This window comes from Mus caroli, unplaced genomic scaffold, assembly GCF_978045245.1.
Source record: "Mus caroli unplaced genomic scaffold, Mus_caroli_1 scaffold_9, whole genome shotgun sequence".
NCBI lineage: Eukaryota > Metazoa > Chordata > Mammalia > Rodentia > Muridae > Mus > Mus caroli.
Window position 1 is genome coordinate 61,068,890 of NW_028227264.1, and position 26,768 is coordinate 61,095,657.

At 45.9% G+C, this 26,768-nt stretch overlaps 1 protein-coding gene across 4 annotated transcripts in view; it reads right to left on the reverse strand.

Annotated features, from left to right (window-relative positions):
* The window catches only part of Tet1 (tet methylcytosine dioxygenase 1), a 69,392-nt gene extending 50,672 nt beyond the window's left edge, over window positions 1–18,720 (reverse strand). For 3 of the 4 annotated variants that reach the window (XM_021175119.3, XM_085842845.1, XM_021175118.3), the window contains exons 1-2: window positions 16,864–18,720; window positions 4,151–4,204 (exon numbers count right to left, since the gene is read on the reverse strand). In XM_021175119.3, the coding sequence (XP_021030778.1) occupies window positions 4,151–4,204; window positions 16,864–18,720 (1,911 nt within the window). Of the gene's footprint in view, window positions 1–4,150; window positions 4,205–4,485; window positions 5,086–16,863 lie in introns of those variants that run through there. The other variant, XM_085842846.1, reaches the window with a different exon arrangement.
* Window positions 18,721–26,768: the final 8,048 nt, after the last annotated feature.

The window sequence follows — 26,768 nt, forward strand, 5'->3', positions numbered from 1 at the left end:
CTCACAAACAACTGTTAAACAAAGTTCCAGGGACTCTAACTTTTTTTCTTCTGCCGTTCACAGGCACGTGCACAAGCATGGTGACACATACCTTTAATTTCGGCACTTATGAAGAAGAGACACCTGGTCTACACAGCAAGTTCCAGGCCAGCCAAGGAACATAGTGGAAGACTGACTACTCAGAAGGAGAGGGACACAAAGAGTGATAGAGGGTGCAGGCAATCAAAATACAGCATCACACACATTAAAGATCATAACGAGGTTCTGATACATATGGACACATATGGCCCATCGGCAAACTGCTTACTGGACAAGCATGAGGACCCGAGTTCAGGTCTCTAGGACACACTTGAAATGTCTCTCTCTTCCTGGTGGTGGAAGATAAGAGGCACCCCTGGGGCTTGGTTGAGATTTAGTGAGAGACCTTGTCTGGTAAATAAACTAGAGAGAAATTGAGAAAGCAACGTGACTGGGACTTCTGGCCTCTGCAGATGCTTGTACACCATAAACATGCAGACATACAAAATGGAGAACCATACAGTACTATGTATAATTAATATGCTAATAACCTTTTAAAAGATCAATTTAGATAAATAAGTAATGAAAGCCAATTAGATCAACCAGGATTTTGTTGTTTGTTTGTTTTCGAGACAGGGTTTCTCTGTGTAGCCCTGGCTGTCCAAAAACTCACTTTGTAGACCAGGTTGACCTTGAACTCAGAAACCCATCTGCCTCTGCCTCCTGAGTGCTGGGATTAAAGGCGTACACCACCACCGCCCGGGCTTGTTTGTTTTTTATTAAAGAATAAATGGGGCTGGAGAGATGACTCAGCAGTTAAGAGCACTCACTGCTCTTTCAGGTCTCGAGTTCAATTCCCAGCAACCACATGGTGGCTCACAACCATCTGTAATGAGATCTGATGCCCTCTTCTGGTGTGTCTGAAGACAGCTACAGTGTACTTATAATAGATGTAACATTCAACTTCCTCTATCATCAGATTCCTCATCTAACTACCTCCTGGATAGGTGAGGATGGGGGAGACGGGGGAATCTGGCAATCAGTCATTTGGCCCTTCATCATGACAGGGGACCTGGGATATTTGAAGGTCTAGGGGGTCAGGGTGATCACAGGTAAATCAGATCTTTGGAACAGTGCCACCTTTGCAAAAGAGAAATAAGACAGGGCCAAAAATCTACCTGTAGAGTCCCATCAATGAGCCCTGCATAGGAGTATAGTTAGACAGAGCCTTTGCATTCTCGATCCCAATGTCCAGCTGAAGCTATATACACTATCCCTAATCCTTCCTGCACAACCTGCCAAAGAACTAACTCCTCGGTTATCTTTCCTCTAGCTGAATTTCACACACCTACGGTTCAAATCTGAATTAGTACTGCTGCTATGATACAGAGAAATAAAGCTTTCTTTTAAAGAATTTTTTAATTTTTATATTTGTGTATGGATATATACATGACAGGATACTAAAAAAATGAGCAGGACTAAAAATTGTCAAGATTCTTTAAAAATATCTAAAATTTAAAAAAAAAATTTTTTTTTTAAATCCCAACACTAAACAAATTCAGTTTGGCTAGTAATATTGGCTCATGTTGGAAATTCTGCATTTAGAAGTTTGAGACAAGAATATCTGGAGCTTGAGGTAAGAGAGCAACTTCCCAGGCCTCCCTGTGCTACATGATGAGAACCTTGTCTTAAAGCACAGAAAATATAAAACAAAAAACAAACAACGACAACAAACAGGTTGTTGTGGCACACATCTTTCTAGCACTCAGGAGACAGAGACAGGTGAATCTCTCCGAGCTAGGGCACCTGCTACTGTTTCCTTTGCACATGTCAGGTGACTCATAACCACCTGTAACTGCAGAACTTGAGATCTGCTGCCCTCTTCTGGAGGCCACATATACCTGCACTCATTTACACATACACAGAAATATATAAAAAATTCAAAATACCATTTCCAGCCAGGTGGTGGTGGCACATGCCTTTAGTCTCAGCACTTGGGAGACAGAAGCAGGTGGATCTAAGTTCGAGGCCAGCCTGGTTCAAGGACAGCCAGGGCTACACAGAGAAACCTTGATTTGAAACTCACCCCTCCACCAAAAGACCATGTTTATTCTAGAAAAATAAATAAATAGAAAATTGTTTTCATTTCTTGTCAATTCCCTATTCTTTTTGTTGTTGTTGTTTTGTTTTGTTTTTCGAGACGGAGTTTCTCTGTATAGCCCTGGCTGACCTGGAACTCACTTTGTAGACCAGGCTGGCCTCAAACTCAGAAATCCACCTGCCTCTGCCTCCTGGGATTAAAGGTATGCGCCACCACACCCGGCTTCAATTCCAGATTCTTCAACAGACACCAAGTACAGAGAGAATTCAGTCCTGCTAGCTGGGACAGAAGAAATTAGGCCACCACAGGGTCACAGTCTGCTTCATGAGTCCACAAAGAAGCACATGCTGCATTTACTTCTGACAGGCAAAGGTGACAGGAGACACATAGACTAACAAAACATAGCCCCACCCCACCCCAACACACACACCCCAACACGGTCTATGATTAGTTCTATACATAATCTGTCTCTTGCATGGGCATTTAAACTTACAGTGTAAAAAAAAAAAAACAAAAAAAACAAAAAAAAACTTACAGTGTGCATGTGAGCATGCCTGTACACATACCTACCCATTTATGAGCCATTAACAACAGCAAGACTAAATAAAATAGCTTCATTATGGTTTTAAGACTGGGTATCAAGTAACCCAGGCTAGCCTCAAACTCACTATGTAGCTGAGGCTAGCCCTGAATGCCTAATCCTTCAGCTTCTACCTCCAAAGTGGTAGGATTACAGGCAATATAGGGATTTAAGTCAATGACGGGCTACAGTTGGGAGGTATAAAAGGTTACCAATGGACGGATCACATGAAGAAAAACATAAATTGGCTCATATACCCTACAAACAATCCCTACCTGATTTGCTCAGACCTCATGAAAATGCATGCCAACACGGTCACACTCATTCCACAGAGCCTACCACTCTGCTGACTCTGTGGTCAATTTCTAGTAAGCACTTCTTCTTTGATGACTAAATATTCTTGCCCTTGCTGTGTGCACACAGGAAACAGAAACCTCAAGGTGGTCAGTGAGACCAGCATGCAAGGCAATGCCTGGCTCTCAGTGCCAGCATTCAAAAGTCACACAACGGGGGTAGCAAATGAAGTCGGCATCTGCCACAGTTCAGCACGCTGGAGGGCTACAACTTTATTTGCAAACACCAAGCTGCAATTACATTTAAACCCCTTTACATTAAACACACCGAACAATTCTGTAGACACATGGTTCTCCTGCTTAATATTCCCTCCGTGCTGAAAACAATTGCTAACACCTAGAGTATCGCAGTGTAGAGCTTGAGATCTGAAAGCTGTGAGCAGTGGGCGAGGCTATGTGGCTAGCCTCGAACTTCTAGTGAGGCCGTAGGCTTTTAAATTAACTCTTCCATACCATAACGAAACTGCAAACAGATCCCGAGCTAGCAAGCAAATCAGGTTACCGTTGAACCCTCAGCATGCAATCTATACGAAGTAAGTAGAACATGCTGATTCCTTAAATCTATGGCAGCCAAAATTAACTATAGCATAGTGAGCACTTCACATCAAGCCATTAGAGTTTAACTGTAAGGTCTCGAGGCATTTGAAGTTGAACTAAAACCTCTAAGGTCATTCCCTCCTCCCCCACTCTCGGGAAAATAACATATCAGGTTTTACAATATAGTATTTTCTAGGTGTTTAAAAATTTTTTTTTAAATCACAATGAATCATAGCTGTCAACTTCTCTACCATGGGGCTAATGTGCCACAGATGCAGGTGGCACAAAGGGGGCTGGAGAGGAGAAGGGATTATTCAACACTTTGCATATAAACTTTTCCTTCTCTGCAACATTTATAAGCTGCAAATGAAGGATGCTAATGTGGACCGTAAGGGGGAGGGGAGGCGGGCAACTCTGGCTGAGTGAAAATTCATGTAAGCACTGACAACCTGGGAGAATCCAAATCCCCTATACTGTAAATTCACCCTCAGATGACAGAAAAATACTGTATACTGTATAAAATGGAAAAACACAGATAGCATTTAATCAAGAGCTGATTACCTTTAAAACTTTGGGCTTCTTTTCCCTCTGGGGCCTCTTGTTTTCTTTTGTAACCTAAAATTAAAAAAAAAATAAAATTGAAATGTGAGCCTCCATTTATATATATATATATATTTTTATATATATATATATATTATTATTATTATTATTATTATTATTATTATATAGATCAGCTCCCACCCTTCTCCCCCTCCCGCCCGCCAAAATTTTTGCTACTTCTCTGTAAAAACTACTTATATCATTTTATACCATCAACATGTTAGTCAGTCAGACCCTAAAGAGCTTATGCAAAATGTATACTTTAAAAGTCACTTGAAAGAAAAACAGCCAACAACCTTGCATAAATAAAGATGGAGGGAAATGCCCCCTTTCCCCCTAAAAGTCTGTCTTAATTAGCTTCTGCATTCTTCACGGCGAAGCCCACGAGGTAGCCATCTTGCCTGCTTCTGCAGAGGAAGCCTCCACAGAGAGCAGCTCTGCAAACTGCTTTTGGTATCATTATCATGGTGTTTCAAGGCAGCCCTGGCCTGCCAGCACTGTAGACGTGCTGGGCATGCCTTTTGCAAAAACAGCCCCACAAAGAGTGCAGCCAATGGCAAGGCAGAGCTTAGAGACTCCAAAGTGATCTTCGCAGCCTAGCACTATCCCAGACAAAGGATCTCCTGTGAGGCTGGGCTCTCACCACAGGACACAGGCAGCCACAAGCTGCGACATGGAGTTCTCTGCAGAGGATCTGGTCGCCGCCACCGAAATCACAGGAGGCTTCTGCAAAAGACAATGTTCTCAAATCCCCCAGGTCGCCACCATCGGATGGATGGCGGAGTCTCCCTTAGCAGGAACCTCTGGGTGGCACCAGGGCAGGTCGGCGCAGGGAGGGGCGCGCTACTCTGTATCACCGGGCAGGAGATAGCCCCTGAGCCAAAGGGGGCATCGGGGCTCACAGCAACCCTGGAAGGTATTGTGCATTTTGACTTTATAAGGCAAGGCTAAATATTGGCGATATTGAAGGCAGGGAGGTTAAGTAAGGACAGCGCAGGCTCAGCTGTTGGGCTGCGTGTCTCATTCCTGGGAACCACACCTCGGTGCAGCCGGCCCTTGGCCTAAAAACAGCGATTTGATTTCTGTCAATAAATGTCCAACGATAAAGTCGGACTGAAAAATGACAATCAGCCACTTAGAAGCGAAAAAGGACAGGATGTGGACAGGAGAAGGGGTGGAGTTTTCAGAATACACTCTCTCGGTGACTACAGAGATGGAAGACTGCATATGTATGTAAGCTGTTGATGACCTTCAGTGCCCAGAGAAACCCGCCTTACCAGAAGGCAGACTCCAACCTGAACCTGTGTGTGAGTGTGGGGGGGGGGGGTGCGGGGGGGTCTGTCTTCTGTCTCCTCTCCTCCCAAGATCATCACTTGCAACCAAGTCTCTCTCTTCTCAAGCCTCCGACGGGGTTCCCAGGTTGAGGCTTCTTGCACACCGACTTAGTGGTCAACCAGCCACTTCCCCAGGAGCTGAACCCGAGCCCGGGATTGAACATCCGCGACCGCTCACTAGCTCCATCACTTACACACACACACACAAACACACACCTGGACTGCACCCATGCTCAGTGAGTGGTAGACTTAGGGAGCTGGCACCACATGACACCTGCCAGACTCCAGGAAAGGCAGGACCAAGAGCAGCCTTCCTCCTGTTAGCTCCCTTGCAGTCTGCTGTAACAGCGGCAAAGGCTCTAGTGGCGGAGGACCAGACAGAGTAGCTGTGGCAAGCACGGCTGGCCCAAGGTCACTGCCAAAAAGCTGTACAGAGACTGATCACAGCCCCATCACAGTCACCTTGACAGCTGCACAATTCTCAGGAAGCAAGCCCCAGCTCCTGCCTCCTGGGGCCAAAGTTTCTGCAGTACATTTGCAGGATTGGCAGGATTGCCTGGCTGCGAGGCCAGAAATGGGTTTTCCACTTGCAGTTGGATTCAGAACAGATTCCCACAACCAGAACTCGGAATAGAGCGAGGGCCGGAAGGCCTGTGTTCCATCACCCTCCCGTCTGAGGCTTGTAGGCTGCCACGAAGGCCTGCTTTCATGTCCAGCATTTGTTTCCACGTTAATTTCGTTATTAGCACTTCCGCTTGCACCTAGGCACTCTTCTTGCACGCTAAGCAAGTGCTCTACTAATGAGCTACATAATCCCCTGTTCCCAGATTTCCCTCTTTACACCATCCTCCAGACTGCCCTGCCCTGTACAAATTTTCAACTAATTCACAGATGAGGGCAGGGGACAGATGGGACAGGACGAGAGTACTGAATCTAGGCAGGTGAGAGTTGACTACTACTCTGGAGGCTGAGGCGGGAGAATCAGCTAGAGTGAGACCCTGCCTTCAAATGACCACACAACAAACAAAACCACGACCATGCTTGCGATTGCAGCACCCAAGGGAGTCTCAGGCAGGGGGACCGCAATGAGTGCAAGGCCAGCCTTGGACACATATCAAGTACCAGGTTAGCCATAGCTGTATAGAGCAAGAGTCTATCTTAAAAAAAAAAAAAGAAAAAAGAAAAGACAAATAAAGGTGCACTTATCCCAATAGCTGTATGGAATTCATCTTTTTGTTAATATTTGTTAAATATTTTGTTAACTATCTATACCAAAGCCAAGGGAATCTGACCTAACCATGACAGCAGTGCAATACAGCAAACACTGAGAACTGCTGTGGACTCAGCGCGTGGCACACACCTTAAACCCAGCACTCAGGAGACAGAGGCAGACAGAGCCATGAGAGTTCGAGGCCAGCCTGGTCTACACAGGGAGTTCCAGGACAGGGAGAGCTACATAGTAAGACCCTGTCTGAGAGGTTGGGAGGGGTTGGCTCTGTGGGGAACCAAAGCGACCAAGAAATAGCTGAAAACGCATGGTCATGTCTGTCTGGGTCACGTCTGTTCAGGGTGGAGAACAGGTGCACGGGTGGACCACACCCATCATCCAGCTGATGTCAACTTTGAAGAACATCCCATTTCCTTTTTCTTTCATCGTCATCATCATCATCATCTTGCCTGCCTGTGTCTGTGTTGGTACACTGCACAGCATGTGGAGTTCAAGAAGGATTAGTTTGTGGAGTTAACTGTCTCCCACCATTAGAGTGCCAGGTATCAAATTCAGGTCAGGATGAAGCCTTTCTTAACCCTCTATGCCACCTCAAGGATCTGCCAGAGCATCTTGCCAGGGACCATGCCAGGGTACACTCCCATCAGCCAGTCAGTCACTCAGGACGCCCCTCTCCCCGACCCCTTATTTGAGTTCCACACCTTTCTCCCAGAGATTGTGCCTCCTCCCTTAGCTATATGCACACACTTGCAGAAAGCAGTATCTTTCCCATTGATTGCTCAATATTTAGTTAGGTTGCCACTACAAGTAACATATAATTGTTAGGATTATACATTTTAAATCAATGCATTACCTGTAACAGCCACAAAATAAATCGTGCTCAGAGAGTGGGGATGCTCTGTGAGATACTTGCGAACCCACTCGTTACACTTGGTGACTTCAGGGGATGTGGCAGCACACACTAGTCTGCAAAATTAATAACTAAATAAATGCGGAGCTCATCCCAGCCAGATGAGTAGTTAATGAAAGAGCTACACTGACAGGCTGTATCAAACCACTGGGATAGAATGAGAGTGCACAGAGGCTCGCAGCTAGGGAGTCTTTCCCCATTCCAATCTGTTCCAGTGCCGACATTCTGAAAATTTGACAGGCTCAGTTCAGAACTTAGATAAAATTGGACTTTTAATGGGACAGATCAGAAATGAATAGAAGGCACAAGAGGCCAAAGGTTCCAGAGGCCAGAAAGAGGGCTCAGTGTATTCGGATCCAGTACATGTACACAGGCGCGCACATATTTAATTTTATGTATGAGCCCTCACTCAGTCTGCATGTAAACCTGAATGCCAGAAGAGGGCATCGGATCCCACTGTCAGGAGCCACCATGCTGGGAATTGAGCTCAGGACCTCTGGAAGAGCAGCCAGTGAGCCAGTGAACCCCTGAGCCATCTCTCCAGTCTGGCACATGCCCATATTTAAAAATAAATCAGCCAGGAGGCAGAGGCAGGTGGATCTGAGTTCTAGGCCAGCCTGGTCTACAGAGTGAGTTCCAGAATAGCCAGGGCTACACAGAGAAACCCTGACTCAGAAATAAACAAAAAGAAAGATTGCAGTTTTTGTGAGGCAAATTCCATGTGAGGCCCTTAATTCCATGATTTGAGAGGCAGATGGATCTCACAGTTTGAGGCCACAACCTGGTCAATGTTAGCAAGTTCTAGGATAGCCACAGCTGCAGCGTGACCTTGTCTCAACATGCCCATCCCACCCCCCACCCCCCCAAAAAAAGAGTGACAGCTGTTTCCCAGGGAGTGGAAAAGAGTGTTAGAGAGGAAGGAGAGAGATAAGCCTGGAATTAGCTCAGGCATTTATTCTCCACATTCAGGAGGTTAGAGGGTCCATCCTTTGCCACATAGTGAGAACATGGGCTAACCTAGGTTAAATGAGACCTTGTCTCTAAAGAGTCCATAATATATACATAATATATATATACATATATATATATATACATATACACATATGTATATATGTATATATAAATAAAAAATTGATTGAGCCTCTATCATGGAATACCTCCTATGGCAGGTCTAGAAATGCTATGCTAGATAGTAGTAGGGTTCTAAAAACTTATTATCCAAGCCAGGCTGGTCTACAAAGTGAGTTCCAGGACAGCCAGGACTATACAGAGAGAGAGTTTCACACTATGATCACCAAATTCAACCAACATCTATATGGTACCCACATATACCAGGCACAATGCAGAGAGGAATGAGGGAGAAAAGACCCCTAGCCCCACAAACTAGCCACCAAAGCGATGCATTCATGTGAAATTCTAATTTCACGTGATATTCTGGATGAAAAAGATACAACAAAAACAACCATGGGGCGTGGGCAGCTAGAAAAAAATAAAGTTAATTAAAATTGAAAAAGCAGCCATGAGGTGGTAGCATAGGCCTTTAGCCCCAGGACTTGGGAGGCAGAAGCAGGTGGGATTTAAGGCTAGCCTGAGTTACAGAACAACCAGGTCTACATAGAAAAACCCCATCTTGAAAAAGACAACAATAATAAGGCAAGGTGAAATTTGTATCTAATGAGCCATATGTTCTCTGTGTCACCCAGGGTGGATTTGAAGTCATGAGCTTAAATGGTTCTGCCACCAATCCTCCAGGGTACTAAGATTACAATCATGTCACGTGCGGGAACGAAAACATTTCAAAAGAAGGGCAAAAGATCACCACAGCCCAGGATAAGAAGCGACATCATAATTGTCATGTAACCCGAAATGTGAAACAAAATTATAGTGAAAGCTGGGCTGGGGGAACCCCTGGAGACAGCTACTGTTCAGGAAGTGCTCAGGCCCAGGCAGTACTGGGAGCCTCAAAATGGAGAACCCTCAACAGCGCAGCGAGACACCACACTGTGGAAATAGAAATAGCGAACTGGAGAAGCGAACAGGTAAAAGGTGATACAACAGACTCGCCGGAGGCTGTCCTGACTGTCATGTATGAATTCTGATGCTAAGAACCTGCTATGGTCTGTCTGTCTCTTTCGTCCTCTGATCTCTATAAAAGGGCTACCATGCTCAGAACATACAATACTATGACCTACCTCTCTCTAATACACACACAAGACTTGTTGATAAGACAGTAAGAACCTGCTATGGTCTGTCTGTCTGTCTGTCTTTCATCTTCTAACTTCCACAAAAGGGCTGTGATGCTCAGAACATACTAGGACCTCTCTCTCTCTCTCTCTCTCTCTCTCTCTCTCTCTCTCTCTCTCTCTCTCTCTCTCTCTTTTTTTGGTTTTTCAAGACAGAGTTTCTCTGTGTAGCCCTGGCTGTCCTGGAACTCACTCTGTAGATCAGGCTGGCCTCGAATTCAGAAATCTGCCTGCCTCTGGCTCCCAAGTGCTGGGATTAAAGGCATGTGCCACCACGCCTGGCAGGACCCTCTCTTATACTCTCTCTCTCTTATATTCTCTCTCTCTCTCTCTCTCTCACACACACACACACAAGACTTGTTGATAAGACGATACTGTGAAGATGTCTTTGTCTAGCCTGTGAACCCTTCAGAGATCTCTTCAGTAAATTAGCATTTGTTACTTTCAGTCCTGCCCCCAACTGGACACATGTCTGACAAACTCTTTACTACTATAGAATTGAGTGCAGTTGTTAACAGTTGGCAGACTGCTGGCCTAACACGCACAAAGCCCAAGGTTCCAGCCACAGCAAACACATGTTGGTAGACACCTATAATCCCAGTAAGACAGAGGTAGAGAGGCAGGAGGTGGGAAGTTCAAGGTCATCTTTAGCTACACTGCAAGTCTGAGGCCAACCTGGGCTATGAGACCCTGCCTGAGAGTAACCGCTAGTCTTGCACCTGCATCAGGCCCATAGAGACCTCATTGCTGACCCCTCTCCCGTTTCTGTGTCCAGTTTTGTGTGACAAGCCAAAATCTAAATATCCTTAGAAGTTATATTGTTAGCTAGTAATGAAGACAGTCTTCAGGTATGGGTTCTTTTTTGTGGGGGAGGAGGCAAGGAGGAGGGGAGATCTATTTTTCTTTCTTCATTTGTTTCTGAGGCAGGCTCTCCTATAGTCCAGGCTAGCTTTCTATTTAGCCAGGGATGACTTTGAACTCCTGTCTTCACTTCCCAGGAGCTGAGATCAGAGGTTTACTCCAGCATCCTTGGCTTGGTCATTGGGATTTTTTTTTTCTCCTTCTCACTCTGACCTCGAATAGCATTAAATCTCATTCTAGATGGTTGTGAGCCACCATGTGGTTGCTGGGAATTGAACTCAGGACCTCTGGAGAGAAGTCAGTGCTCTTAACCACTGAGTCACCTCACTAGTCTGGTCATTGAGATTTTTGTTTTCTTTTGTTTTGTTTTTGTTTCATTTTGTTTTAAGTAAAGAGACATGGTTATCTTAGAACTCATTCTGTAGATCAGGCTAGTCTTGAACTCAGATCCTCCTGCCTCTACCTCAGAAGTACTGGGACTAAAGGTTTGCACTGGTACCCCCAGCTAGGTTGGTTATTAACAAAGCAGAAGAACTGCTCAATAAAATAAAACATAATTTAAAACAAATTCTTCGGGCTGGTGAGATGGCTCAGTGGGTAAGAGCACCCGACTGCTCTTCCGAAGGTCCGAAGTTCAAATCCCAGCAACCACATGGTGGCTCACAACCACCCGTAATGAGATCTGATGCCCTCTTCTGGTGTGTCTGAAGACAGCTATAGTGTGTACTTACATATAATAAATTAATTAATTAATTAATTAATTAAAAAAAAGAAAAACAAATTCTTAAGTATGGCTCAGCGATTCAGAGCACTTGCTACACGCACTAATTAAGGGCCTGGGTTTCATATTCAGCACCCGCGGTGGCTCCTGGCTTTCTGCATCTAAAGCTGTCTGACTTCTGTGGGCAACATAAAGTGTACATATTTACATACAAACACTCACATACAGAAAAACGAGCAACTCCTTTGACATTTCTGACACCTGGTAAACAAATCTTGCCATCTATAGATGCAAATTAGCTCTCTAAGAAGGAATGTACACACATCGGCAGGGATGTTTTCCTGCATGCAATCTATGTCCCTCCATCCCACATCCCGTGGCTTGAGCTAGAGCTATCCACTGTCATGCCCCTCAGTTCCTCCTATAATTGGCTCCACTTTTGCTCTTTAACACACACACACAAAAAAAAAACTTCACTACAAACTGTTTACATATGAAATATAAAATAAAAAAAAAAGCCATAGAGTGTCACCATGAGGAGAGAAGAAACATTCCTTCACAAACGCTCAGGCATGGAAGCTTCCACTGCACAGACACAAAGAAAGGGTGAGCACTGGCTGCTTCCCGAGAGCGGAGTTCCTCCGTGTGTTTGTGCATGTTCACGTGTGTATGCATGTGTGCACACGAGGTGACCAAGGCTCAAGTTCACCAGAGCTGATCCTCTGGAGACCTTATTTTTTGAAACAGAGTCTTTCAGTGACCCAGAAGCTCACCCAGTTTGGCTAGAGTGGCCCAGTCAGCAAGACATAGGTGCCCTCTACCTCCCCTGAACTGGGATCAGGGCACAAGTGTGTGTGCTCAGCTCTGCATGACTAGTGGGAACCTACTGGGTAGAATGGGTCCCTTTCTGCCTTGATTACTACACAGCCAAGGCTGGCCTCAAACTTGAGGCAAGCTAAACCTTTCTATTTTAAGAACTTGTAGATCATACACACTACATAAACTGGGCTGTGTGAAACACCGAGGAACAAGGCCAAGTGGTGCTCCGTTCACTCCCAAATCCCATCACACTTCTGAAATGTCTGATGCGTGGGCATACCGTACTGAAAGCTCCTGACCTGGGCCACCAGAAGGACATTTCTAGACAGGCATGTTGGCTTGTGCCTGTAATTTCCATAGACAACAGACTAAAGCAGGAGCACTTGTCATTTTGAGACAAGTCTGTGCTATGTCGCTATTTCTAGAAGAGCGTGATGCTACAGTGAAGGTTTGTCTAAGAAATATGCAAGGAGGCTTAGTGGCACGTGACTAATTCAAGCATATAAAAGGTAGAGGCAGCTGGGTGTGGTGGCGAGCGCCTTTAATCCCAGCACTTGGCAGAGGCAGGTGGATTTCTGAGTTGAGGCCAGCCTGGTCTACAGAGTGAGTTCCAGGACAGCCAGGGCTACACAGAGAAACCTTGTCTCGAAAAACAAAAACAAAAAAAGGAATTACAATCCAAAATTTCTTGTAATGGGATCCGATGTCCTCTTCTGATGTGTCTGACAGCTACAGTGTACTCATATACATAAAATAAATAAATGTTTTTTTAAAAAAAGGTAGAGGCAGGTGGATCTCTAAGTTCCACACCAGAAAAGATTACACAGTGAGACCCTATCTCAAAACAGACCACCACCACTACCACCACGACCAACAAAAACAAAATAAAGTTAAAAACAAAAACCAAACCAAACCAAACAACCAACTACACAGACTGACAGAGATGGCCCAGAACCAGCATGGATCTTTACAATATAAGCCAGAATGCTACTGCTAAGGATGACCAAGCAGAACACCTTAACATTTTTCGAATTATCCTGTTAGCTTTTTCTTGCTATGATTTAAAAACAAAACAAAACAGCTTAGGGGAAGAAAGGGTTTATTTTATTTGGTTTGCACAGTCCAACCAATCACAACCCATTATACAAGGAAGTCAGAGCAGGGTCAGAAGCAAAGACCCTGGAGGAGCATTACTGACTGGTCTGAAAGACCTGTTAGCCAGACTCCTGGTTGGCTCCCCACCCCATACATCATCCGGTGAAACAATGCAAAAGCGGCATGACCTACCTCAGCACCTGAGAACTGGAGGTGGGAGGATCAGAAATTCAAGGCCAGCCTTAGCTACATAGTAAGTTTGAGGCCAGCCTGGACTACATTAGCCCTTGTCTCAAAACACCAAATAGTAACTCCTCAATGTGCATTACATTTATTTACTGGTAGGCTGGCTTGCACATCTTGGTGCAAATGTGGAGGTCAGATTTTTCTCCCTCTACCACGTCATGCTGTCAGACTAGAGGCAAGCACCTTTACCTGCTGAGCCCAGTCCTTGGGCCCCACGACAATGTTCTAAGATTGTGATAATAGTTACCTACCTTCACTAAAACAAATGAATTCCCCTTTATTAAAGATCTGAGCAGTAAGGACAACATACAATGTCAATAGAATACCACACCAGAAAACACAAGGGCCAGAGGTACTAATGGACTAGTTTACAGATAATCTGGGCATCAAAGAGGGGTCTGGAGCATATGAATCATTGAAAAACAATGCATGCTTACCATGCAAACAACCATGTATTCAACCCCTCAAGCTAAATAAGAGACTATGATCCATCACCTAATGATAAAAGTCCAGGAGTTGAGTCAAACATCACAGTACACCAAGCAGTTCAGAAGCTAAGGAAGGAGACTCAGAAGATCAAGGGCGGGACTGAAGAGTTGGCTCAGCGGGTAAGAACACTGACTGCTCTTCCAGAGGTCCTGAGTTCAAAATCCCAGCAACCACATGGTGGCTCACAACCATCTGTAATGAGATCTGATGCCCTCTTCTGGTGTGTCTGAAGACAGCTATAGTGTACTTACATATAATAATAAACAAATCTAAAAAACAAAACAAAACACTGCTGCTCTTTCGGAGGACCCAGGTTCAATTCCCAGCACCCTTGGGGCACCTCACAACTGTCAGTAACTCCAGTTCCAGGATATGATATCCTTACCAGATACACATGCAGACAAAACCCCAAAGCACAGAATATATATTTATACATGAAATTCAAGGTCCTCGGTAAGGACACAGCTCACTGTGGGAGGTTCCACCCATACTCTGGTCCCCCTGGGAAGTACAAGAAAGCAGACTGGAACTGGTTTTAATCCTAGTAATGGGGAAATAGAAGCAGGTAAATCTCTGCAAGTTCAAACCCAACCTGGTCTTTCAGGACAGGCAGGGCTACATACAGAGAAACCCTGTCTCAAAAAACCAAAAAAAAAAAACCTCAGAAAAGTAAGCTGGGTGTTCCATGAAGAGTGGGCCAGTGAGTGGCTTCCTCAGTGGCTTCTTCTTCCTTTCCCTGCCTCCAGGGTCCCCCTCCAGGTTCCTGACTGAAATTCCTTCCTTGACTTCTCCCGCTGATGGACTTTACCTTGTGAGCCAAATAAACCTCTCCTGAAAAGCTATCATTCTTGGCTACAGTTAGGGGACAGCCTGGGATATGATCTCAAACAAGATCAGAGACAGACAGGAGCAGATGGGCGTGGGATGGAGGGCAAGCAGATGCCCTCTTGAATACCTTGAATACAAACTGAAGCTGAATTCATGGATCGCTTCTGGGCTTATACATTTTTACTATTTCATCATTTCTTTTTATTGTTTTCTCTTGTTTTTTGAGATAGAGTCTTTCTATGTAGCTTTGGCTGTCCTGGAACTCATTATGTAGGCCAGGTTTGCCTTGAATTTCAGAAATCTGCTTGCCTCTGCCCTTTGCCTCCCAGGTGCTAGGACTAAAACTCATGCCACCATGCCCACCCAGCCTATTCACTTTTAGTGAAATAGGACATATGCTGGTGGCTTTTTTGTATTAGAGATGTATGTGTAAACTATTCATAACTTGTGTGTGTGTGTGTGTGTGTGTGTGTGTGTGTGTGTGTGTGTGTGAGTGTACAATGGTTGCCTGGTTGAAGTAGTTCATACTGTTATCCCAGTACTCAGGAGATAGAGATAGATCGGTGTTAGTTGTAGCCTACATGGTCTAAACAATGTGATTTTGTCACTAAAAAAAATTTTTAAATGGGGGCTGGAGAGATGGCTCAGCGCTTAAGAGCACTGACTGCTCTTCCTGAGGTCCTGAGTTCAATTCCCAGCATTCCCAGAAACCACATGGTGGCTCACAGCCATCTGTAATGGGATCTGATTCTATTCTGTTTGAAGACAGCTACAGTGTACTCATATAATAACGTAAATAAATCTTAAAAAAAAAAAAAGCTGGGAGGTGGTGGTGCAGCACATCTTTAATCCCAGTACTTGGCAGACAGAGGCAGATTTCTGAGTTGGAGGCCAGCCTGGTCTACAAAGTGAGTTCCAGGACAGCCAGGGCTATACAGAGAAACCCTGTCTTGAAAAAAAACAAACAAACACACAAAAATTAAAAAATTAAAAATTTAAACAATTTTATCTTCCCAGACCCCTCCCTACTTTTGGTATTTTTAGAAATGGTCATGCTATATCCTAGGTGGACCTCAACCACAAGGCAATCCTCCTGCCTCAGCATCTGAGTGCTGGGATTAAACAGGTGCCGATGTCATTAAGTATCCATCTGGGGAGACAGCCTTTCAATGCCCATCAACACAGGACTGGCTAATTGTCTAACCCCTTTTCAAAGTCTGAACTAAGCAGGCAGCAGCAGTTTAAGATCTGTAATAGAAGTCCAGAGAAGTTAAAAGACCACTGCAGTTAAAGGTTCACACTCTTCTTAAACGTAAGGGGTCTCAGGTTACCCTGAACTTACTACGTGGTCCAGGTTGGCCTCAAATTCATAGTGACCCTTAATCACTCACGAGCCTATGCCTGACATGGCTGTCGTGAAGTCTGTGGAGAAGGTTCAAGAGTTGATTCTTTCCCTTCCACTATGCAGGTCCCAAGCCTCAAGCTCAGGTTTATCAGACTTGGGGACCTTTCCCCACTGAGCCATCTCGCTGGCCCTTATTTCAATGTTAAAAAAGGATTTATTATTCTGTATGTGCGTCTGCATGCAAGGGTGCTCAGAACCTCACTGTTCTGGGTCTCAGGTAGTCCTGAGCTACCTACCCAACGCAGGACGACTAGAGATTATGGTAAGCCTTGGCTAGCTGCATACAACCTCAGCTATACAAGTCTCAAGATGAAAAACTTAGGTTTGGCTGTCTGAGGCAGCGGCAGGTAAGGGTAGAGAACATGCTTAGCTTGGGGGAACCCGTAGATTCAATCCCCAGCACCAATCTACCACAAAAAGCCATCCACAAATTCTTAGGGGCGGGGACTGATGCTGTGCCAAACACAGGAGATCCCAGCCCCGGGCTGCTCTCACCTGTGCCTGTGAGGTGGCCTCTGGCTTCTTCTTGAGCACCTCGCATTTCCTCTTCTTACAGATCTGGTGGCTGTTCTTTCTGTTCTTGCAGTAGGTGCACTCCCCACAGTTGGCCTTCTGCTGGCAAGGCTCACAGACCCCACACGCCTTGCGCTTCCTCCTCTCCACTGTTGGCGGCGTAGAATTACATGGGAGAGAAGAGGTACTGGCCGGTGTAACTGGCATGGACATCGGTGTAACCGGCATGGACATCGCTGTGGCTTTGACATCAGCTGAGCCAGTGATGCTGACGCGAGAAATCTCTCCTTCCAGTTTGCTGGGAGCAGCCTGAGAACCCTGGGTAAGATCTAATGGGGCATGCTGGACTTCATTCTCGGCTGCGACTGTAAACCCTTGTGGGACGGCTAGGAAAGGGCTACCAAACTGCTTCTCAGCTCGCGTACCGTTTGCAGCTATTACCAGAGGTACTGAACTTGACTCAGAGTTTGGTGGGAGTTGGGAAATGTGTCCTGAGTCCAAAGTTAAGATTGGGGTAGCACCTTGGACTTCAAGACCACAGGAGGCAGAGCTGTGGGGCTCAGGCCCTAAAAGAGGGCTACTGTAGGTAGCAACTGTGTTTGGAGGCTTAGGAAGAAAGATAGGCAGGTCCGGGGTAGCATCCCTATCCATATCCATAGCCACAGTTTCTTGTTGGTTTAGCACAGTAATAGCACCAAGATCCTCTGGTGAGTCTGAGCCCTTGCCCAGGGCCTCAACTTGAACTAAGTTAGCACCAGAAAATCCCCACTGAAGTGGAAGAGTACTAAAGGCCTGTCCTAGGACAGAGGTGGCATCCAGAACTTGATTTGGGTGGCTTCCCACTTGTTCTGGGGTCGTTTTAAGGGTTTTTTCTTGGGGCTTAGTATCAAGGACATCCGGCTGTGAGCCTGCCAAGATGAATCTTATCAGAGCTGTGGGATACACAGACTCATCAAGAGGCATGCAGGTTTTCAGGTCCAATTCAGGAACGATCCTAAAACTGGTGTCTGGAAAGCCATTATGGTCGCTTCCCGTAGGATTCGGAGAAGGATCAGACAGCTTGATAGACTCTACTTGTGAGCTCAAGTCTGCTAACTGATTGCTAGTGTTTTTCTGAGAGGTAACTTCGGGAGTTGATCTTTGGAGCAATGGAGCACACGCTTGAGGGGAAGTGCACTCATTATCAGACATCTGATGAGAAAGTAGTTCTTCACAATGTGTCCCTTCCAGTGGCCAAGAAATTTCTGCTTCCAGGTTCCCAGATGCGGAAATACAGCTTTGGGTATCTTCTATTCTTTGAGGGCAAGACTGGGTTATCTCTTGGCTCTCCCCTTCAACTAAACACCTGTTCTGTTCAGTTACATTCTCTGTGCCTGAGGACATGGTAGCGAGTTGGCTGGGGACTGAATCATTTTCGGAGTGCTTTACCCCCGGCTCCTCCTGGATATTGTGTGTACACTGCTTCTTTGAAGGTGGTACTTTCTTAGGTTTGGGTGTGACTACTGGGCGCTGGGAGAGTCGCCAGCTAAGAGAGGTTCTTCGAAGAGCCATTGTAAACCCGTTGCAAGTTAAGGAGTCTGGGTTCTGAAAAAGATTCATTCGGGCGGCCCCGGCTCGCGTCAGAAAATTCGGCGCCGGTGTCGGGGTTTTGTCTTCCGTTTCCTTCTTACCATCTCTTCTTTTAATTAATTGCTTCAGTTTTCCGGGGTTCACTGCCTTCCCTGATGCCCCATGTCTGACAGCCTGCTTTGATGTCTTCGTCTTCATCTGGATGTCTTTCTTTTTCTGTAGCTTTGTTTTGACTGATTTGGAAGGCTTTGCAGGGCGGGACCGAGACATGGCTGCAGAGTAAGTAAAGATGCAAGGATGTGGGGCACAGTGTCATTGGTCCTTTGCAAAGTCTTCCTTTTGAGGAGAATCTGGAGGTGTTGCCAAGCTTGCTCACCTGAGTTTGGGGTCTAAAATAACAATAGCAAATATTATTATTAGTCCTTTGTACTCTACTAGAAAGAGATTTGCTAAAAACTGAGATTTTTTTGTTTTGTTTTGTTTTTTGTTTTTCGAGCCAGGGTTTCTCTGTGTAGTCCTGGCTGTCCTGGAACTCACTCTGTAGACCAGGCTGGCCTTGAACTCAGAAATCTGCCTGCCTCTGCCTCCCGAGTGCAGGGATTACAGGCGTGCGCCACCACGCCCGACTAAAAAAAAAAAACTGAGAATATTTACTACCAAATGCAGATACTATTTAGCTTGGAAAAGTGGCTCAAGTTTTTATTCCCAGCATTTGGGAGACTGAGTTAGTTGCATGAGTCACAACATTGCCCAGATATTTAGGTAGAGGCAGGATCATCAGGAGTTTGAGGCCATCCATAGCTACATCGTGAATCTGAGGCCAGTCTGGGCTACACAAGATCCTGTCTCATATAAAAGGGAACCTAGACCCGTGGCTTGAAATTAAGGCTGTTGCCTGCTCTTACAGTAGACCTGGGCTCAATTCCCAGCATGCACATGGCGACTCACAACTGTAACTTCAGTCCCAGGCCCTCTTCTTGGCTCCTTAGGCACCAGGCATGCACTCTTGGTGCACAGACAAACATACAGGCAAACACCCATACACAGAAACACAAATTTTCGAATGGTGGTAATGGCATACTCCTTCTTTGATCCCAGCGCTTGAGAGGCAGAGGAAGGTGGTCTCTGAACTCAAGGCCAGCCTGGTCTACAGAGTTCCAGGACAACCAGGGCTACACAGAGAAACCCTATCTCAGAGAAAAATCTTAATTTAAAAAATTTAAAAAGGAAACCACAGGCCGGGCAGTGGTGGCACACACCTTTAATCCCAGCACTTGGGAGACAGAATCTGATGGATTTCTGAGTTTGAGACCAGTCTGGTCTACAGAGTGAGTTCCAGGACAGCCAGGGCTATACAGAGAAACCCTGTCTCGAAAAACGAGAGAAGGGCTGGTGAGATGGCTCAGTGGGTAAGAGCACCCGACTGCTCTTCCGAAGGTCCAGAGTTCAAACCCCAGCAACCACATGGTGGCTCACAACCATCCGCAACGAGATCTGGCGCCCTCTTCTGGAGTGTCTGAAGACAGCTACAGTGTACTTACATATAATAAATAAATAAATAAATAAACGAGAGAAGAGAAGAGAAGAGAAGAGAAGAGAAGAGAAGAGAAGAGAAGAGAAGAGGACCACAGAGCTTTATTTACAAGGAGCTTTACAGCATTGCAGGCATCCTGTGCTTCCCTGTACCCACCTAGGGGGCGCTGTAACTCCAACGCCATAGGTTTATACATGCTGAGGTCACTCACATCCTCAGACACAGTTGCAGATCTTCAGAAAACCAAGAATGATTTTAATAACTGTTTCCATTAAGAACTGACGTCCATTTCAATCTCTCAATGTAACACCGTCAAGGTATGTTTTGTTTTTTGTTTTTTAATCTATCACGATGGTAGAGCTATAGAAGCATATATAAACTTATAGAAGCATATAATCTTGGTACTGGAAAGAAAATTTAAATTCATGTATGTGGGCCAGTACTGGATAAGCCAGAGGTTGCCCTGGGATCTGCTTTTAAAAGTAGTTTACAAATTGATTTGTCAATTGTTTTTTTTTTTTTTAAATGAAGTGCAAACTCAAAGAAACTCAATGTGTAGTTAAATTACCGCTCATGATTTAGCATCCAAAACATAGACGTGGCAAAGGAAACAGAAATACCAAAGAAATGAGAAGGTGACGGAGGATTCGAAGAGCAGGTCTTTTCACAACTGAACAGTCCCCCACCCCTTTTTTAAAAGGAGGTCTTGAAAGAGGTCAGTGACCCCTAAAATCCCATCTATACGGGAAGAAAGTGACTAAAACAGGCAGGCAAGCTTCAGAGACAATCAGAAGAAACCATGGGCCCCTTGAACTTAATCACTATGCAGGCACAGATACAATGTAACCTCTTGTGATAAACTAAGGTGTCTCCAAGGGATAGATTCTTTTTGAAAACTGTGGGGGAGGACCAAAAAAAAGGGGGCATAATGTAAATAGTATTAAATGAGTCTATAATATGAATTAATTATCAAAGGTGCCCTAAAATTAATTTTTAATTTTATAAACATTGAGCCAGGTATGGCAGCAGAAGTCTTTAATCCCAGCATCTCTGCTTTAACCAAAGCAGAGGCTCTAAGGCCATTCCAGGACAGCAAGGGAAACCCTGTCTCAATATAAAAAATAATTTATAGGGCTGGAGAGATGGCTCAGTGGTTAAGAGCCATGGTGGCTCACTCTCTTCTGGTGTGTCTGAAGGCAGTGATACTGTACTCACATACATGAAATAAATAAATCGTTTTTTAAAAAAAATAAATTTATAGGCTAAATTTATAAAACTAAATAAATTAAAAGCCCAGCTGGAGAGGGTGCCATAGACCCTTAATCCCAGCACTCCAGAGGCACAGACAATAAGATTGGTGAGTTCCAAACAAGCTTAGAGTACAAAGCAAGCTCCAAACCAGCCAGGACTATCTCAAAACAAAATACAAGAAGAAGCCAGATGTGGTGGACACTGGTAATCCGAACAAGTAACCCGAGGTAACACGGAGGAAGACTCAAGGCCATTCTGCACAGCAGTAGATACACAGCAGACAGACTCACAAGTGTGAAACCTGGTCTACTATCAGTCAGCAAGCAGAGTTCAAAGCTACTTCTAGGACAGTCCAGGCTACATAAAAGAGCTTGTCCCCAAACTAAACTAAATAGTAAAGAAAAGTGCCATGGTGGGTGATAGATGCCAATAATTCCACTACTTGTAAGGTGAAAACTGGAGGGTCATGTTCAAGGCTGTCTTCAGCCACGTGGGGGTTGAGGGATAGAAACTAGTCTGAGGTAGTTTTGGGAAAACTCAGTTTCATTCAGGCTTAGCAGTACAGGCCTGTAATCCCAAGTACCCGAACTGCTCAGGCAGACCCAGCTGAGACCCCTGTCTCACAATGACAGGAAAAGGGGCTGGGGATGCAGCTCCGTGGTAGAGAGCTTACCTCTCGTGTCTGAAGCCCTAGGTTCAATTCTCAACATCAGTAAATGAGTAATTAAATAAGAAAATAATAAGCCGGGCAGTGGTGGCGCACACCTTTAATTCCAGCACTTGGGAGGCAGAGGCAGGTGGATATCTGAGTTCAAGGCCAGCCTGGTCTACAAAGTGAGTTCCAGGATAGCCAGGGCTACACAGAGAAACCCTGTCTCAAAAAAAAAAACAAAAAACAAAAAAAAAAAAAAAAAAAAAAAGTACTTCTAAATGTTTTACTTACTCTAACCTAGAATATATCTGAATATATCCGGATATCTCTGCAATACAGATATAAGTATATACCTGGTACCCATCTTAATAAATATATATAGCAAGGCCCAGGAAGGGGAGCCATGTGTAATTAACTGACAGGATCCTATTGAGTCCTTATTGTCCAGGAAGGAAAATGAAAATAAAACTAGTCAGAGATGACACTGAGGGGTGTGGGGGTGGGGGAGTGGCAGGTGGACCTCATGAGTTCAAGGCCAGCCTGGTCTACAGAGCAAGTTCCAGGGTAGCCAGAGCTACACAGAGAAACCCTGTCTTCAAAAACAAAATAAAAGTATTTATCCCCTTTACCTAAAAAATGAAAGGCTAGCTTCCTAACAATACCAGTAGGCCGTGAATTACAGTATTGATGGCACCATCCGGGAACTTCCTCTCCCTCGAAAACCTCTCCTCTTGCTGTACCTCAGGAAGTCCCCTGAGCAGGCAATGACTGCTGCACTTTCTTAAGTAACCATTGAGTCCACACGCCAATTTGAAATAACACTGCAATCCTTCCAGCAGCCGCCAGTGCTCCAAAGTGTCATTTGCATGCCTAAAGCTACTTGCAAACTGATTTCAGGCCCAGAGAACATAAAGGCTTTTCTCCTGGACAACCAAACCAAACCCCAAGGCTAATATAAGACTTATTAAAAGCATTTTCTGAAAAAAGTTGACACCGGGCTGGATTTCCCCACAACTAGCTTCTACATTGAAAGGAGGGGGGTGGGGGGGCTATCTCAGGAAGTGTGAAAGCCTGGGGCGCTCGGAGAGGCTGCTCAGGGAAATGCAGCTGAAAGCTGCCTCCTTCCATATGTAAAACACCTCGGACACCCCACGGGGGCAGGGCCGGGTGGGGGACGCGAAGAGAACCAAAATGGAAGAGAACAAGGGAAAAATGAGGTTAAAAGTCTCTTCCAAAAGCCAGGCAGTTTAAGGAAGAACAGGAAAAGGCTAAGGAACAGTATCTTATATATAATTTTAAAAGGTGAAAAGATAGAAATCCAAACGACTGAGCAAAGCCAAGAATTCACAAGAATGTAAGGAGTTAAAGACAACAGAAGAGAACTGAGGTCAGGTAGGGGAAGGAGAATCAAATAACATACAGGTTAAAAAAAAAACTTTTTTTTTTTTTTTTTTTTTTTAGGACAAGGGGGAAAAGAAATGAAGGAGGCAGGAAGGATGTGTCCAGAAGGTGGGGGAGGGGAAGAAGCTAGATAAGGAAGAGACAAAGGGTGAGGAGGGTGTCTCCAACCTCTGACCCACCCCTTTGGCGGAAGCAGGGAATCTGAGAGCAATAGTTAACTCATTAAAATGTTGAGTTCTACTGTCATTTAGTCCAGCCTACTAAAGACTGTATCCTATTCCTCCAAATGTTTATTTTTAAAAAGACCCCAATTCACAATGCTTAATTGGGGAAATGAAGACAAGGGCATTGCCTTATATGATCAATGAAGATGTGCAATCACAGCCAGGAACACTGGCTGAGCAAGGCAGGAGTATCACCTCGAGGACCAGAGGCAACAGAGTGAAAGCCACCAGAATACCAGGTGGAGGGTGCATATCTGTAATCCCAATATTCAGGAGGCTAAAGCTAGAGGAGTCATAAGTTCGAGGCCAGCTTCTGCCAGTAAAGGTCAAGTCAGCCTGGAATAGAGTGACACCTAACCACACAAAAATTCTTTAAAACAGACCTCAAAACCCAGGAAGCCATAAACTGTATCATCTGAGATTCTTTTTAATTATTAGTGGCTGGTCTGCAAACATTAAGCTTCACCATAGCCATAAATACCTAATAAACTATATTCAGTTGTGTGTAACTGAATCTAAACATACTTTCCAAATTGTTTTTGCCTCAAGAAACCAATACCTGCAGGGTGGTGGTGGCGCAGGCCTTTAATCCCAGCACTCTGGAGGCAGAGGCAGGCGGATTTCTGAGTTTGAGGCCAGCCTGGTCTACAACGTGAGTTCCGGGACTATAGAGAGAAAAAAAAAACCAAAACAAAAAAAGGAAGAAAGGAAAGAAAAGAAAAGAGAAAGGAAAAGGAAAGGAAAGAAAGAAAACAATCCCTGAGGGGAAGGACTGCTTTATGGCGCCCCCTCGTCCAATCATCCGTGCAAACCAATCCCATCGTGGTAGTCCCAAGGTCTGGAAAGTCATTGCAAACTTTTCCTCACTAACCGGTCAGCTCAGGATGGTCGGTTCACTTGGAAAGAGTTGCGGGGTGGGTAAGTCAGGGAATCCTTTTTGTTTGTTTTTTTTTGGGGGGGGTGCTTTTTGTTTGTTTGTTTTTTCGAGACAGGGTTTCTCTGTATAGCCCTGGCTGTCCTGCTACTCGCTCTGTAGACCAGGCTGGCCTGGAACTCAGAAATCCGCCTGCCTCTGCCTCCGGAGCACTGGGTGGGATTAAAGGCGTGCTCCACCACACCCTGCTGAGTCAGGGAATCCTTATCGCTGCTCCGGAATTAAGTCTTAGAGTCACATTAATTTTAGTGGGTCAGAAACGGACCCAGTTCAGTTCCCAAAGAGTAACTGGAGCCCGATACTTCTTTCCTGACTTATTCCTGTGGATTAATGGGCGAACACTGGAGGTGAAGGAAGAGAGTAAGAGAAAGGGGAAGTTGCTTTTTCAGACTGGTCTCACTACACAGCCCTAGCTGTCCTGAAACTCACGGAGATCTCAATGCCTTTATCAAGCCAGCGCTAGAATAGACGAGCACACCCCTCCGGAAAAAGGAAGATTTGCTTCTCTACCCCGCGGAGTAGGCGGTGGTCTCTTCTGCCAAGGCGGGGACCCGGAGCTCCGGGCGCTCACGTGCAGCACGATAGGTCTTAGGCACTCACTCTGCTGCTGCGAGCACGCGTACGCCCTCAATCCCCTCTCCAGGATCCCAGAACCAGTCAGTAGCATTCCAAAAACTTGCGTTTCTGTGCTGGCAACATATCCTATCCTACTTTCTTGCTTCTTCTTGAACCTCCCAATACCGGGCGAGCCTTTCCCAGACCTCCAGATCCCCTGCACTCCCGAAGTGGCTCCCCAGCAACCCCTCTCCCTAGGGTTCATCCGCGAAGGATGGGGGTGGATCTCAAACGCGTGAGACGCTTCTGCACCCGACAGCTCGCACTCCCCACTCCCCGCTGGCAAAAGCTCTCGCCTCCCTACCGGCAGAGACTCCCAGACTTTCTAAGAACTCCTGTCTGGTGACTTCCCGGAGGCCACACATGCGTTTCCCCTACAGTATCTCCAGTTGATCCCAAGTCTGGAGGTCCCCAAGCGAACCGGTCCTAGCCAGGGCTAACTAAACTTTCTGGGGAGCGCTGTAAGGTCCCCCGCGAGCATTGTTAGTCACCCGCCACGAAATACCCGGAGCGGCCCGGGATAAGGGGGTCGTGGCGCGGAGTTGACTCGCACAAGTCATCACCGAGCATCGCGGGATGCAAAGTCCCAGCCCGATCGAGATCCGCCCCCCAGCTCCGTCCCGCCACGGAGTAGTACCCTCTCCCAACTCCCCTGCTCTTTGCTGCCACCCCAGCTCACCCTAAACTTGCCTCTGGATCCCAAGGCAGCGCGGGTCACCCCTGCTCCAAGCGTGCACCAATCCTTGGACAAACTTTCCAGGGGCTCTTCGTCCGCGCAACTTTGGAGCCTGGGGCTCCGGCACGCGCCAAGGAGTTCAGGCGGGCCTAGGATGGAAACTTACCATCCGGCATGGTCAGGGCCCGAGCACCCGGAGTGGGGAGCTGCTCCGCGAATGTTCCCGTTGAAGAGGCAGGTAGAGGTACATGGCCAGGGAGGGAGAGGACGTCCAGGGGAGAATACAGACCCCGGGATTGTACACACCAGTTGCAGAGTGCAGTGTTCCACGAGCGGAGTGCGCGGGTACTCCCAGCCAGGTCAGCCTCCGTCCCCCCCCAGAGCAGCGGTGTCTCCCCAGTACAGACCTCTAGGAGTGTAGCTGGGGCACAGCCTTTGCTGGACCCTGTACCGCTGAGCGAGAGGCAAAATGCGAGCTGGATTTTCCCAAATCGGAGCCGGACTCCTCTCGACCCTTCTCCTGTCCACTCCTTCCTAGGCTTTCCCGAAATTCAGTCCGCGCTCCCTCCCCTTTTTTGTTAGGTCAAAGGAGAGTGTTGAAATCTACAGGTCACCATCTCTTTCAGTGATGGGAGGAAGAGTATCTCGAAAATGGATGTTTCCAGAAGCTAGCCGGGTCATCCAGGTGAGGTAGCATCCTGGAGGTGTCAAACCAACTTCAAGACCAAAGAGAAAACAAATTAGCCTTGATTTTTCTCCTACATCTGTATTTTGATTAGCCATTGACTGCGGACTCATTAGTGATCATAATCACTTTATAGGAAATGGAAATGCAGTAAGAGAGAAATTCCGGCGATGAGGTTCAGGCTTGACTCTAACTAGGCATATCCCAAGGTTAGATAGCTTTCTCTTCTTCCAAAAGTCTGCCCTTAGACAAGGTACTCTACTGCTTCAGGTGGAAGGGAGAAGAAAACTGGCTTGTGGCTTTACACTCCCCCAATTCCACACCTGAACTGTGGTATTATGAGTCC